We start from the raw sequence: 14,102 nt of genomic DNA, 5'->3' as shown, positions 1-14,102 counted from the left end.
GGCTGGGGGAGCACCAGGGTCTGAAGAACTGCATTAAAAATTACTGAGGCTGTGCAAAGGACATGGTGGGGACGTGTGGGAAGGACAGAGGGACAAGAACCAGTTGTGGTGCTCAGGTGCCCACCCCAGTCTCACCTTGTAGACAGGTGAACACAGAGGACACCAGGACACTGGAAGTTTATTTAGGCCAACATGTCCTTGGATGCCCTTCATAAAGGCCTGATCCTTGTTGATAGGGATAAATACCTGATTAGCAGCTGGAACGAGCAGCGTCTGAAGGAGAGCTGCGCCCACCCCAGCACACAGAGGCCTTTGTTGGGCCTTTCTGTGGTGGAATGGGGAAATGATCTGTGACTCCCCAGGGACTCATCTCCAGGCAGACCTATTTAGCCTGAAAACCTGGAACACTGCTGCAAAAACTGCCAGTAGCAGCCAGGTGAGACTGAGGAGGGACCATCCCTGCTGCAGAGGACATAGCCAGAGGGGTTTAAGGGGTTTGAACAAGGGCTGGGAGTGATGGAGGAGGATCTCTCCTGGAAGTCCAGCAGCTCAGCTGGATTCAATGCAGCTGCAGCAAATGAGGCCTAAAATTTCAGGATGAAACTTACTTTTTTAACACTTGTGATAAGCTTATTTCTGTTCCTGGGCTGGGCTGGCTCAGGCTCAGCCAGCGGCTGCATGAAAACCGCCCTTAAAGTAATTTAAGCGACCTCAGGAGTCTACTTAATGGTGACCTATTTATTGCCTTGAGCACTACAGCCCGTGCAGCTCATCAGAGAAACATTAATTACATCTTGCCCTATCCTCCCAGACAGCCTCATCCCTGTTCTGTGGCTGGAATCACCTCGGGGGGAGAGAAATCGCTCCCAAAGAGCTCCATGGGATGCCTTGATGATAAGTATTTATTCATAAGTTACATTTAAACATAAATAATTGAGCAATAAAGAGAATAGTCTGCTCTCAACAAAAATAAATAATACACAACATTGATAAAATCCAATCAGACAGAATGTTCTAACAAATACAGCAAAGTTCACAGATTGGGTTTGTGTGAAACAGCTGTACAGAACATTCCCAACATACCAAAGGAAAATAGTGCAGTATTATCTGTACATCCATCACTCCCTGGGCTCTGGGAGTTGGAGGTTTTTCTCACTCTCCTCATTCTTTTAAAAAATACTTTTCCAGTTTTCAAGTGGACAGACACACAGGGCTGGGCAGGGGCTGGGGCACACAGAGGGCTCCACACCCTGCATGGGCTGCAGCAGCAACCCGGAGCCGCCAGGAATTGCAGCTCCTTCACCTGGCAGGGGCTGCGGGAGCAGAGCCTGGTCTGTGTCTGCAGGAGCCCTGACAGCTCTGCAGGGCAGGCAGGAGGAGGAGGAGTGTGCACGGAGGGATCTGGGCGGGCTGGGCACTGCCATCTGCTCTCCATGGCATGGGACGCCAGGGCCCTGCACGGCCCAGGGAGCAGGGGCCTGTCTGTGGGCTGAACCCGCTCACCTGAGCAGCACAGGGCAGGGCCTGGCAGCTGGCAGCGGCCACAGGGGCAGTTTGCAAAGCACAACAGAGGCAGGTCTGTGTGGGCCATGGAGAATGAGCAGCGAGAGCCAGTCAGCCAAGGCCAGACTGGTGTTTTAGCTCATGAGCTCATCACTGCTCCCATCAACTGTGGCACTTCGGTTAAGGCCATCCTCCCAGCCAGAAACCTTATCGGCTTTAATCACTGCTAAATACAAACCCAAATGTTTTAGCAACAGGAGCTCAGACACATTCTCTTCCATGTTCAAGGCAAGGACAGTGAGGCCAGGACCGTGCTCCTCCAAGGACCCCATCCAGTGCTTGCAGCAGTGGGCCCAGCCTTGCCTCCATGGCAGCTTCTGGCAGAGCACACAAGGTGCATCCAGGCTTTACAGGTGCAGTAAGTCAAAACAGAAATGTTGCAGTTTGTCAAATCCCCCCTTTCAACATCGCAAAGATGTAGGCAGATGTCTTCTAGAGAGGGAAATAGAGAATGCAAAAAGATTTTGTCTGGAAATACAAAGTCAGTGTAACAAGGACTATCAAACACCAACCTCATCTGGTGAAGGGAAAGTTTGGGTTTTAAAAGTCTGTTACTGTGTCCTCACTATTTATTACGTTACATGGAAGATGCAATTAAAACACCATTTGGAGTTACAGTGCAAGGAATGCTCCATCCAGTGGCTCACAGCGAGGCCCCAGGCACAGCCTGTCCGTGGTCACTTGTTCTCAATCAGTGTCTGCACTTTGTAGACAAGGTCTCTGGCTATCCTCAGGATCTCTGCAGCATCGTGGTGCTCGGCCATTTCTAAGAGACATAGACAAACATCTTAACTCCCAGCACCACCTTCCTGCCCTGGCACTGATATTCATGTAGCATTAGCAATAATTAATTACTGTAACAAGCAGCAATCCCAGAACATTCCAGAGGGTTGGTTTTAGAGGAGAATTAAAGACAGAAGAAGTGGATTAATCCCTTGTGCTGCAGGACCTGGCATTGAGACTCAGAGCTTAAAATGATCATGGGTTTGTCACAACAAGAACTGCACCAGACAGTCTCAGGAAGGGAGAAGGAGCAAAGTCTCATTACTATTTATCAAAACGGCTCTTACCATTAAAAAACTTGATAATATCAGTGAAGTCCATGTTGTTATCACGGATAATCTCTCGATAAACTTCCACAAGTGCTAAGGCAATGAAAAGGACAAAATGTTCTGAAGAGATGTGCTTTGCTGCCCAAATAACTTCCCACACTGTAAATACATCCTCGTACAACAATTCTGAATGGGAATAAACATTACAAGAGCATCTGATTATTCAACTGACCACGTCCCTCCTCTCTCACCAATGTCTACAGGCCTCACTCAGACATGAACAGCCCCTGGAGACTCCTCCTTTCCCTCTCCCCCTCTCCTTCAGCCAGCTCCTGCCCCTTGTGCACGTAGGGCACAGAGCTGCCTAAAGAACAATTACCACAATCAGCCTGGAGGGCGGTGCAGAGCCCAGCCCAGGAAGGAACCCAAACCACGGGGCCCATGTGGGAGCAGCACAGGAGGCCTGGCTGCTCTGCAGGGCTCCGTCACAGCTGCAGGTGTGCCCAGGTGTGCCCAGGTGTGCCTGGCTTTGCAGTGGGCCTGTCAGCACCAACTCTGTGGAGTGTGCTTGTGCAAGGACCCTGGGACCAGGGCTGCTCCCACACCACACAAGGCCCCTCACCCCAAGCACAGCAGCTCCTGAGCTATTGCTGAGCTGCTCCTTGTCACCACGAGGATGAGACAGGAGGTATCAAAGCTCACAGACAAGTGGGATCACCTTTTTGAGCAAACAGGCATTTGAACTGGGCAGGAACTTGGCTTCAATCACATCATCAGGAATTTGCAACTCCCCTTTCTAAGCCTGGACTTGTTCCAGTTTGTTCTAGTGCTGTTTCATCTCAGAGCTGCATTACCTTTCCTGGCTACAAACTCTCCAGTGATCCCAGCTGCCCCTCACCATCCTGACAGACACTCACACCAGAACACAGAGCTGCTACACTTCTACACAACCCTAAACGACAGGCACAGAACATTATTACCTCTTTTAAAGTCAAGCAGGAACCAGCGATAGCAGAAGTAAAAATGAGTGTAATCTCCATTCTGGTGCATCAATTCAAAAAGTTCTGAGTCCAGAATCTAGAGTGGAAAACATCAGCTGTGAGGATGTGGTCTGAAAGCAGCCAGGGTCAGAGGTGCTCTCATCCCATGGCCAGAGCAGCTGCTGAGCACAGGAACAGCGCTTTGCTGTGGGTGCCAGTGCTGGGACTGGGGGCCCTGACTCAGTGCTGAGCTGAGGAGTCACAGCTCATCTTCACCGTGACTTTAAAGGGCCAAGGAACAAGGTGAAGATCCTGCTGATTTCCAACAAGTGGCAAATGTCCATCTCCACCTCCACCCTGCTCTCAGGCTGTAACTCTACAAATGCACTCACAACTCCTCCTCCCCAGCTCTGGGGTCACATCTGAGCCCCACTCCTTGGAGCTCTTGCCCTTCACTGTGGCATCAGGTGAGTGCTGAGCGTCTGGCACAGCCCTGTTTCCTTCAGATGCCCTCAGACCAGACTCACCTGGATGAGGGACCGCATGTTGGCAAAGTGTGTGTCCATAGCACCTCCGTTGGGGAAGTTCTGGCTCATCCTCTTCATCAAGTGGCTGAAGCAGCTGTAGGCCAGCTGATCTGCAGGGACAAGGCCGACACTCAGTGCTGGCAATTGTGGCACTTCTTGAACCAAAACAATAGAACTGCAGGGCTTGGGAAAAACAGGGTCTTCCCCTTTGCTGTTCTCTGAATCCCAGGATTTAGATGAAAGACAGGTTGGTTCCTGACTCTGGACCATTTTTACTAGTTATGTTTCAAAGATTCCAGCCTGCAGTTGACTTTTCAGCATCAGCAACTCCCAGAACACAGTAATTTTACTAACTTGGGTAAAATTTAATCTGGAAGTCAGTGAGTGACAGGGCAGCCCCGAGACACTAATGTTGGCCATTTCAACAGCCACGGGTGGAGAAAACACAAATCAGGAGCTGTAGGTTTGATTTTGCTGGTGACCCAGCCCTGGTTAATGCAGACAACTCCTTCTGAAACAGCATTTCTAAGGAAAGGCCTCACTAAGGATACCAGCATGTCCCAAAGGAAAACCCTTCTTACCATTGTCAAGAATAACCATCAAAGGAGCCAGGAGGTCACACATGCCTTGGACATAACCAACTTCTAGGTGCTCCCAGACATAGCTGTGGAAAGAAGAAATCCTTGTATTGACGGCTGATTCCATATGTGAGATCAAATCCTAAGCAGCTGCTGCAGGTGTGAGTCTCAGAACCTTCTGACTCTCCCCAGAGTATTTCACAGCCCTTTACTGTTTGCTGCCTGGATAAAGTAGCCCTCTGAGCATGGAGGTATCATCTTGATCAGGAGAAACCCAAACCTCAGAGTACATTCAGAGAACAGTTCTCTAAAGTAGGGTCTGTCACTTGAGAAATCTTCTCAAACCCGCATTCCAAACTTGGACCCATGCTCTAACCTGACATCCTTCTGGCAAGTCGTCTTAAAGTCATTAGTGAGAATTCTTATTGACTGTTTTATTTATTGCATATTATTACAGTTTATAGATTAGCTTATGGATTGTGACAGAAGTTGTGTTTACAAGCTCATTACCTGCACATGACATTTCGGAGCTTCTCCAGGTTCTCAGCAGTAAAATACCAATAATTCCGGTCACATCTCTGGACATCTTTATCAATTCTATGCAAATTTAAGGCAACAGTGTCCAATAACTCTATCTAGAACACAGAAGTTTTAGTTAGATCTGCCAAGTTTACAGTATTCCCAGGACTCTGCAAATTTGCTCTGAGAATCACCAAACCAGAAACAGTACAATTATACTCTGAGCAGATGAGGACATCGAAATACTCAATTACTGTCAAAAATGCCAGGTAAAACACATTTGTTTTCACTGGGAAATGTGCCAAACCTGTCATTTCCAAATGGCTATTTCCAGCTAAATAACTTCAGCAGAGAGAAGCAAAAACTATGCTGCTGGGTGACAGCAAGAGTAACAGAGGTGGTGGCATCTTGAATCTAGATTTAGGCTGTGGTTCAGTTTGACTAGATGGAGGTTTTAGCTTGATTCAAATAACATTAGAATCTTACAAGCAGTACACTGTCCACACCCCCAGGCACTGGAAAGTTCTAACTGCTACAGATGTACCACACTGATTGTCTTGTCCTCCTACTTAAAAAAACACCCAAATATTTCCACTCTAGCTCAAAATCCAGATGAAAAGATTTGGATGGAAAAATCCTCAGTTCTCATCCCACCCGGTGCAGTTCTAGTTTGGGACTCTCTCTCTCGTTAAATCCTATCTGAAAAGTGCCAGTGTTTGCTCAAGAGCAGTGCTGTGCAGAGAGATGAAGGTGCTTCACTGTGACCTACTGTGTAGGAGGCGGCGCAGACCGAGGCGACGTCCAGCAGGCAGTCCTGGGAGCCGAGCTGGGAGCGCGGCTGCTCCTCCGGGCCGGAGCCCTGCGGCGGCAGCTGCCCCGGCCGGGCCCTGGGCCCCGGCCGCGCCCCCTCGGCGCTGCCCTCCTCGTCCTCGAAGGAGCCGCCCTGGCCGTCGTCGATGCTGGACAGGGCGCCCGAGGCCACCGAGTAGTTGCGGGACGAGGGCAGCCCCGAGTCGGGCGAGTCGAACTCGGCGGCCGCGGGCGGCGCCGTCAGCGCGGGCTCCTCCTGCCCCCCGGGCTCCTGCTCCCCCGGGTCCGCTTCATCCACGGAAATGAACACCTGCGAAACCAGACACGCGCCTCAGCAGCAGCCGTCGTTTGCTCCGTGCTGGCTCGGACTAAAGGAGCTACGAGGAGGAGATCTGGAGAGCTGCTCCTCTGCTGGGAGGGGATCTGCCCTCCTAGGTGAACCTCAGAGCCCCTTAGGCACGTCCTGCTTAGCAGCAGCTCTAGACTATCCAAAATTCAGACCTGCTCCTCACTCTAAGGTGGGCACACCGCAGCTCCAGTCTCTGCCCAGGATTCAGGAGCTGTTCTGACCTCCACCTCTGCAAACACTGAGCACTGCCCACCCCGGAGGGCGAGTGGGCAGGCAGTACCTACATCGTTGCTGATGGTGGAGTCCCTGTGGATGAGCCGCTGGACGTGGCTGTCAATGCTGCTGCCCGATGAGAACTTGGCCAGCGTGGCCGAGTGCGACTCCTTCTCCCGCTGCTTCACTATGAGCTCGCAGGCCTTCCACTCAGCCATCACCTTCTGGTACCTCAGAGCAATGTCTGCGTCCACCTGCAGACAGACACACGTCCTGAGACAGCGCCCCCCTGGCCAGAAGGCACTGACACCGGGAGGAAACAGGAGGGACAGCTCTAAGGCAGCTGCAGGGTCTCAGACTGAAAGCCCAAAGGGTGCTGAGGCCCTCTTGCTGCAGCAGCACATCCCTGTGACTGGAGAGGAGTACTCAAGTGTTGGGTATTAAATGCAGGGCATTAATAACACTGTAGGCACCAGAAAGGGTCAATATAAGCAGGTGTATACACTATCAACAGCACTGAGCCACTGCCACAGTGACCCAGGACAAAACAGAAGATGTCATGTGAAACCTCACACAGAACTCAGATGCAGTCTATGGAGAAAGCACTGCCTCTACCTGCATTGTCCCTAATTCTATCACACCTCCTTCCAACTCCTCTGGTCCGCCTCTAACGTAGCCCTTGTGGAGAACTCCAGGTCACAAGTTCACAGACACCAGCCCGTACAGAGTCAGAGCCCAGGAGAAACTCTGGATCGCCGCTCCCACAGCCCCGTCCTGTGGCTGCACTGTGCATGGCCAAATCTATCCACACTGGGCACCACAGGAATGAACCAGGTCTTTGTCATTGCTGGCTTTCTCTTTTGAAAGACTGCCACACAAACCCCCTTGAGCTGTTAAGGGACATGGAGCAATTTTACTGCTCTGTCGCTTGTCAAGAGCTGAAGAGAAAGCACAATTGTGAGCTGGCTGAGCTGCTGCCCGAGCGTTGCTGCTGAGAGCTGCAGGCTCTTTGTCACTTGAGGTAGCTGTCGAGTCATAAATCATAAAATACAGCAGTTGGTGGAGGGCTGGAGGACAGCCACATCTGGGAGTGCAAAAATACCATCAGAAGACAAAGATGATAAATCACCTGCAATGACTTCAGTTTAGGACACAATGAGTTTCCTGTACGTGCAGGTGTTATGACTTTTCATGTCTCTCATTTAACAGACTCCTACATTCAGTGTAAACTAGGTCTCCAACAACCCATTCCTTTGAGGAGGCAGCTATCTCTCGTGTTTACTACTGGTGTTGAGTAGCTCCTTACAATTCCAAGTAAGTTTGGAGTACCCCTGGGTTAGTAGGGTACAAACTCAGGGAGAAAAATCTTCTGCAGGAGCCTCTGTTCTGCACATCAGATATTTTCTGTCTTGTAACATCTCTGTATGAATTTACTGTAATTCCTATCGTACAGACTCCAGTATTTATCTCTTCTTGCCAAATCTCTGATGTTCTAGCTGTACAAATGCACGTGCCCTTTGGAGATGGGGCTAGCATCCATGAGAGATGGCTTCACATCTCCCACTCAAAACTAAGCATCTGGGTCCTCTTGTTCATTTCCAGACATACCTTTTATTTCTACACATGGATCATAAATCTGATAGTTCATATACTTGTGGAGATCAGAGACAGCAAAATGCAGTCTATGCAAGAAACCTCCAATATCCTTGCCTTTCTTGAAAATCTGAGATTAAAAAAAGAATGGAGCAGTGCTCAGTAGAACATTCCTGATGTACACACTACAGCCAGAAAATCTATAATAAACATCTACTAAGATGACTGGATTCAGGGGGGACAGTCTGGACTGTGACCCAGTTTGAACAGTGAAGGGCTCTGTTTCTCCATCTCTGTTCAGAACTGATTATTGTGAGTAAAACAACTCAAATTGCCACAGCAATGTTGGTTTAGTGCCCCCTTCGTAAGACACTGATTTGACCATGGCAAGGCTCGAGGTCAGGCTGTCCTTCAGCTCTGCAGGTGCTCACAGGGATATAAATTACCCCTTGGCATGTAAAGTAATTGGGAGTTAGCAAATGCCAAATGTTTTGATATATAAACCCCTCATTATCAATTTAATCCAGAACAGAATCAGCTACTGCATGAGTGCTACCTCCCTGGTAATAACACTAACTGAAAAGCAGATTAATGTGTTAATTATATTCCAGGCCAAACCTCATTACTGTTCCATCCAGTTCAGCCAATCTTTGGGTGATGTCACAAAAGCAATGTTTTACCACCACACAGTAACTCCAGAGGGTCCATCTGGGCTGTTCCCAGCTCCAGAAAAAGCCCATGCATGCAGATGCAGCACCATGGAGAAAAGGTAGTTATTTCAAGGAGCAGTCTGAAGTATAATTCAGCTAACACACCATATAAAACAGGGTGAGTAAAATTCCCATCCAAATGTCAATGTCTCCCCATTGTATAAGTGACAAATTTGTGGACACAGAGTGTGCTCAGGGCACGTGCATTCAGACAGAGCTGAATGCAGGTTCCCTGACTTCAAGAAAGAGAGAACTCTCACTTAGTGACATTCAGACATTAAAATATAGTACCAAAACCCCTCTGCTAGCATGTTCTACTAATGTTTTCAGTAGTGTTTTTCCCTTGGGAATATCACACAGTAATAAAGACCAACAGTTACTATTCAGAAAACAAAACCTACTCTGCAAATGGAACTCAGATTGCACAGAAGCTATGGCTTACCTGGTCCATCTCCTTCTTGGCCATGCCAAATTTGTAGTGACCTAACAAGAATGGCCACACTTCCTTCCGAATCTCGTGCTGGACCCCACCATAATAGACTCTTCTTAGTAATTCCAGTTCCTTGTAGTTCTACAGTGGCCAGGAGAAAGAGGTGTTGAAGGCAATACATAGTATTTAACTCAGGTACACTCAGATACACTTCACACTGAGTACAGAGACAGTGAAATACATGCAGGACACTAAATAAATTCTGCAGCTTGAGCCTTTAGGACCTTAGCTGAAATCCAGCCTAATACAGGCTGTCATGCCTTCCATAAAAATAATCTAAATTTGAATAGATCAGTTCCTTCGATAATAATTTATATCTTTGGCATCATCAGAGAAGCAAAGGAGAGAGGAGACTGTAAGAACTGACTCTCTCACGAGTTGAGAAGTGACCCTGGGGTCGAACACCTCCAGTATTTCGTGGAGCCCGTGCATGCACACTGGGGACGGCACTGACCTTCCTGTCCTTCTGGTACTTGCTCCAGAGCTCCTTGGTGAGGCCGGCGGCGGCGCAGGCGGGGCGGTCGGGGGGCACGATGCTGTGGTTCACCAGCGCCGAGAGGTGCGTGCGCACCGTGGACAGGTGCCGGCAGTGCGCCAGCCCTGGGACATGAGGGACAGCTCAGCCAGGGCACCCAGGGACTGCCCTGAGCTCCTCTGCACCTGCCACAGTGAGCGGCTACAGCAGAGCCAGAGGCTGAACGGATCGACACGCACCAGCAACATCCACGTCGTGCATTACGCTGCCGTGTAAAACTGTGTTCTGTCCTCACTGGGCATCGTTCCTCCCACTGCCAGCAGCAAACCCCACAGATACTGAAACCCTGCCACTGCAGCTACATCCACCCTACTGCCCTGAATTTAGGGTCACGCTGCTTTCTAAGCCAAACATCCCGTGTTGTTTAGATAAACATATGGATACCACATGGGCCAGATACAAGAAGCTGCACTTACATCCATAAAAGGCTCTGGAAATGATCTGCCTCTTCATGCTTTCGCACAACATCTTTAGGGGAGTTCTGTGGAGAGGCACCAACAGGATAAGAGCAGGTGGCGAAGACAGAGAGCATAAAGAATTTCATGCTGATCCCTGTGTCCTACACACAGCAATTTTTTCTCTGCACCAAGATTTATTTAGTTAAAGGACGCAGTAATAACAAACTGCACTTATTAAAGCATATCCCCCCACAACGTTTTGGCCCCAGAGAGATTTCCCACTGGCACACACAGCCACAATTGCTGCAGGTGCACTGTAGAGGTCTGTGTCAAATGGAACTGTTGCCCTTCATTCAGTTGTGAATGACTTGTTAAAGATAACGTTCCCAGAGCTGAAGTATTTTACACTAGACAAAAGAACTAGATGAAATTTTTCTATCAAAATGTGACTTGAGCACAGTTTAACAGGTTAGTTCTAATAAACTAAATTTCTTGCTGCTTAACTTCATCTTTTCATATTAGAAACTACTTGAAAATTGTTACCCTTGTCTTGAGTGCTGCAACTACTCAAGCGTTCCTGCTTTTACCCGTGGTGTGCACACAGTGCCCAGGTAAGCTCTGCGCAGCCTGCTCACCTGTCGTGGATGCAGGTGCAGCAGCTGGGAATGTCGTAGGGAGAGCTGCCCATGGAACAGGAGATACAGGAGGAGCCCTGGCTGCAGTGCTCCAGCTGCCACGACAGCAGGTTTGCCCCAAAGCCTTGCATCTCTAGCATCTCACTGGTGTCTGTGGAAAAACCGGACAAGACACAAGGATATCAGCCTCTTCCATTCTCTCCCCCTCCTCCTTCTGTGCATCCTGATGGTTCATGCTTCACTCCTCAACAGGCTCTGAGCCTTGGTTCCAGAAACAGGAGAGCAGCATCCTCGGAATCACTGCTCTGGCCCTGCAGCATGCTGTGCAGGGTCCTTCACCATTTGCCCCTCTCTTGCCCATGCACATCCCAGTTCACGTTTCAAGAGAATAGAGAAAAGGGTGCTGCAGTAACAACTAAACTGGTTCTTGTGTAATATTATGGAACTGTTATTTATGGCCAGAAGAGATAGTCTAGCCCAACCTTCTATTTAATTCAGGTCTCAGAATTTCATTTTGCCATGAACCATGATTCCATGGTTCCTGGAATCAGCCATAAAACTGCTGGTCCAGCCAGAGTGAAAGCTGGAGCATGAAAGAAATTAAGGCAGACTGAGTCAGTTACTTTCAGAAGATGCTTCTTTCCCCTCAGAACCAGGTTCTAAAACACAGCACAGAAGGACAGTTCCAGTCCTGCCAATATCCACACTATATTTAGAAAAGGATACTCTCTACAGGAGTATGTGATCCAACTGTACAATGCAGCTTCCTGAGTTATCCCTGCTCTACCAAATCTATTTGCTTTTTAAACCAGCTTCAGAAAGGCAACTCGGAAAATCAGCAGCTCCCTTCAGAGAGCTTGGCTTCAGCTCTTCAGCCTTCCCAGCTGGCATTTGAACTCGTGGGGTTTTTGGTTTATAATAAATAACTGGCCTTTCAGCTCACCCATGATTAAAATTAAGGCAAATACAATAATGTATGTCATAAAGTATGCCACTAAATTAACATTTACAAGCAAAATCCAGTCCCCTGGGCCGTGCTTTTAAAACAGATATTTGTTGAGTGGTGGGGAGGGGCAATTCCAAATCATCTCATGCATTTTAAATCAAGGTAGCACAAAGCATTTTAGGAGTGCCTATTAGAAAGTGGGCAAAGGTGAGGGAGGAGTGGAGTAAACCCATTTGTTAACAGAAAAAGCACAGGCTCATGCGGAAGCAGTCATGTGTATTTCATTTCACAAAACAAAGTGTGATGCAAAAATGCTCTTCACCTTAATTCTTCAGGAAGGAGCTGAACGACCCAGTCTTTATTGCAGCTTCTTATTGGGTTCAAATAAAAACCACTAGATAAACATTTTTAGATCATTAGTTTTTGCCTCTCCTCTGTAGACAGGAATATTGGGTTTTTAATTTCTAATTTTTTATTCTGTTTATTAGAGAAACAAGGAAAGAACCCCACAGAACCTAAAGATTCAGATGAAAGGTACCTGAATTAGTGAAGAATTAGAGTGAACAGCATCTTTTATTTAATTGTTGTGGTGTTATCTGTAAATTCAGCTACATGCAAAAGTCGAGCATGTTGCAAAATGTCAAAGCAGATGGCTGGCAAACCTGCTACAACAGTGTTGTCATTATGGGACGGGGCTGCTGGAGAGACAGCAGCCCAGACAGGCTATTCCCAGGCACATCCCTCACTCTACCATCCCCTTCAAGATTAAATAGCCAAAAGCAGGCACCTGACAGCCATTCTAGTGGGATACCTTACATGTTCTATCAACTGACTAAAAACTAAGTTGTGTTCCTTATGGCTAATGTGTATGTGGCAGTTAAATGTCTTCCTTCGCATTTTTGCCCATATCCAGGCACAATCAGTTGGGACACACTGAAACTTCCTAAAACAGAGTCTTTTTTCAAGGGCAACACTATTTTTGGAACTTCTTTCCATCCATGCCTTCCAAGAACTCTTTATTGACTTGGGCTGGGCTTTATCAATTTCCAGGGGCTGCTCCCTTGGGATAAGTGTGTGGGCAGCCTAGAAGAATTGAGGCTCTCCTTGAACACCTGTTCATACCCTGGCTAACCCAGAACTTTAGCACTGTACAGAGATGCAGGGCAATTATTGTCTCTTGCAGTGAGTCCCACCAGTCCAGGCTGTGAGAGAAATCAAGGACTTCTCAGAATTCAGAGCTAAACTACTGGATGCCAAATGCACACACATCTTGAGAATACCAACTTAAATAATATGAAGAAATAGATGACAAATTTGTGGAGGGGTGGTGGAGCTCACAGCTGGTCCTCTGAAGCCCACCCAGCCTATGGTGGAAGTGGAATGCAAGCACTGAGCCCTGACAGGAACTGCATCTCCACACAGCCTTCTCTGCACACTCTGCTCCCTCAGCTGCGAGATCACAAGCTGGCACACTCCCTCCTCCTTCCCTGAGAACCTGCTCTGGTGTCCAGCCTGTATGGAGGTGCGGCAGGAAGCCCCCTGGCAGAGGAGGTCTGCTGCTCAGCAGCACACACATCCAGGGGCAGGAAGATGGGAAGATGCTGCTCCCGCTCCCCACAGGCTGCGAGCCCACTCCCAGCCTCTGCACATCTCGTGGCGTGAGTGCAATGTCCTTCCCTGCAATAATGCCAACACTGTTGTATGCATCAGTGGAAGGAGCTGCAAGAGAGCTCTGGGACACAGGGGGAGGAGGATAAAAACCTTTCATCCTATTAGGAGCTGTGAGGTTCCGAGAGCAGATCATTGATAGCATTGCGTGTAGCTTATCTTCCTCCTCCTCATCATCGTCAACAGAGGTAGAGCGGCTGGCAGCTAAGTGGTGGTAGTTAATAGTTACTGCTCAAAGAAAATAGTGAAAGAGGAGCATAAGAAGAAAGAACTCAGTGCTGTGGGAAAGCTCAAAAGGACATGGTCAGCAAAGACAACGGCCCTGAATCCTGCCCTCTGCTCGAGGGCACAGCTCTTGTAAATGGCTGTGAAAACTGAGTTTCTTACAGAAACAAAGCATGCTCCACCAAACCAGGCCAGCCTTTGAGTGTGCACAGGCTGTGAGTGCACACGTGGCACACCATGGCAAGGGACAAGGATCCCAGTGCCAGCCTGCAGCAGCTGAGTATGCTTTTGAGCAAAGCTCCACAGGAATT

At 48.5% G+C, this 14,102-nt stretch overlaps 1 protein-coding gene across 5 annotated transcripts in view; it reads right to left on the bottom strand.

The window, feature by feature from the left end:
- Window positions 1–1,645: 1,645 nt before the first annotated feature.
- Window positions 1,646–14,102, bottom strand: part of SGSM2 (small G protein signaling modulator 2) — a 35,293-nt gene continuing 22,836 nt past the window's right edge. For 2 of the 5 annotated variants that reach the window (XM_054287100.1, XM_054287103.1), the window contains exons 12-24: window positions 13,660–13,794; window positions 10,953–11,103; window positions 10,336–10,400; window positions 9,839–9,984; window positions 9,337–9,465; window positions 6,663–6,845; window positions 5,989–6,339; window positions 5,211–5,335; window positions 4,704–4,786; window positions 4,123–4,232; window positions 3,596–3,692; window positions 2,634–2,801; window positions 1,646–2,329 (exon numbers count right to left, since the gene is read on the bottom strand). In XM_054287100.1, coding sequence (XP_054143075.1) covers window positions 2,241–2,329; window positions 2,634–2,801; window positions 3,596–3,692; window positions 4,123–4,232; window positions 4,704–4,786; window positions 5,211–5,335; window positions 5,989–6,339; window positions 6,663–6,845; window positions 9,337–9,465; window positions 9,839–9,984; window positions 10,336–10,400; window positions 10,953–11,103; window positions 13,660–13,794 — 1,832 coding nt within the window. In that variant the 3' untranslated portion in view covers window positions 1,646–2,240. The remainder of the gene's footprint in view (window positions 2,330–2,633; window positions 2,802–3,595; window positions 3,693–4,122; window positions 4,233–4,703; window positions 4,787–5,210; window positions 5,336–5,988; window positions 6,340–6,662; window positions 6,846–9,336; window positions 9,466–9,838; window positions 9,985–10,335; window positions 10,401–10,952; window positions 11,104–13,659; window positions 13,795–14,102) is intronic. The other 3 variants (XM_054287105.1, XM_054287106.1, XM_054287104.1) reach the window with 2 other exon arrangements.

The sequence above is a fragment of the Melozone crissalis genome, unplaced genomic scaffold (genome assembly GCF_028551555.1).
Source record: "Melozone crissalis strain CALT ecotype California unplaced genomic scaffold, PUWL_Pcris_2 ptg000057l_1, whole genome shotgun sequence".
Classification (NCBI taxonomy): Eukaryota; Metazoa; Chordata; class Aves; order Passeriformes; family Passerellidae; genus Melozone; species Melozone crissalis.
The sequence above is the reverse complement of the archived record's forward strand: the minus strand, read 5'-3'. Positions and strand labels throughout refer to the sequence as shown.